General features: G+C 62.3%; 1 protein-coding gene across 1 annotated transcript in view; it reads left to right on the plus strand.

Annotated features, from left to right (window-relative positions):
- The first annotated feature begins 6 nt into the window (after positions 1-6).
- Positions 7-504, plus strand: part of LOC103622201 (GTP-binding protein Di-Ras1) — a 4,137-nt gene continuing 3,639 nt past the window's right edge. Inside the window, exon 1 of the mRNA XM_017743823.1 lies at positions 7-499. Coding sequence (XP_017599312.1) covers positions 9-499 — 491 coding nt within the window. The 5' untranslated portion in view covers positions 7-8. The remainder of the gene's footprint in view (positions 500-504) is intronic.

Raw genomic sequence — 504 nt, forward strand, 5'->3', positions numbered from 1 at the left:
AGTGCAAGATGCCGCAGCAGAGCAACGACTACCGGGTGGTGGTGTTCGGCGCCGGCGGCGTGGGCAAGAGCTCGCTGGTGCTGCGCTTCGTCAAGGGGACCTTCCGCGACACCTACATCCCCACCATCGAGGACACGTACCGGCAGGTGATCAGCTGCGACAAGAGCGTGTGCACCCTGCAGATCACCGACACCACCGGCAGCCACCAGTTCCCGGCCATGCAGCGCCTGTCCATCTCCAAGGGCCATGCCTTCATCCTGGTCTTCTCCGTCACCAGCAAGCAGTCGCTGGAGGAGCTGAAGCCCATCTACCAGCAGATCGTGCAGATCAAGGGCAGCGTGGAGAGCATCCCCATCATGCTGGTGGGCAACAAGTGCGACGAGACGCAGCGCGAGGTGGAGAGCAGGGAGGGGGAGGCCATGGCCAAGGAGTGGAAATGCGCCTTCATGGAGACCTCGGCCAAGATGAACTACAACGTCAAGGAGCTCTTCCAGGAGCTGCTGA

The sequence above is a fragment of the Corvus brachyrhynchos genome, unplaced genomic scaffold (assembly GCF_000691975.1).
Source record: "Corvus brachyrhynchos isolate BGI_N302 unplaced genomic scaffold, ASM69197v1 scaffold219, whole genome shotgun sequence".
Classification (NCBI taxonomy): Eukaryota; Metazoa; Chordata; class Aves; order Passeriformes; family Corvidae; genus Corvus; species Corvus brachyrhynchos.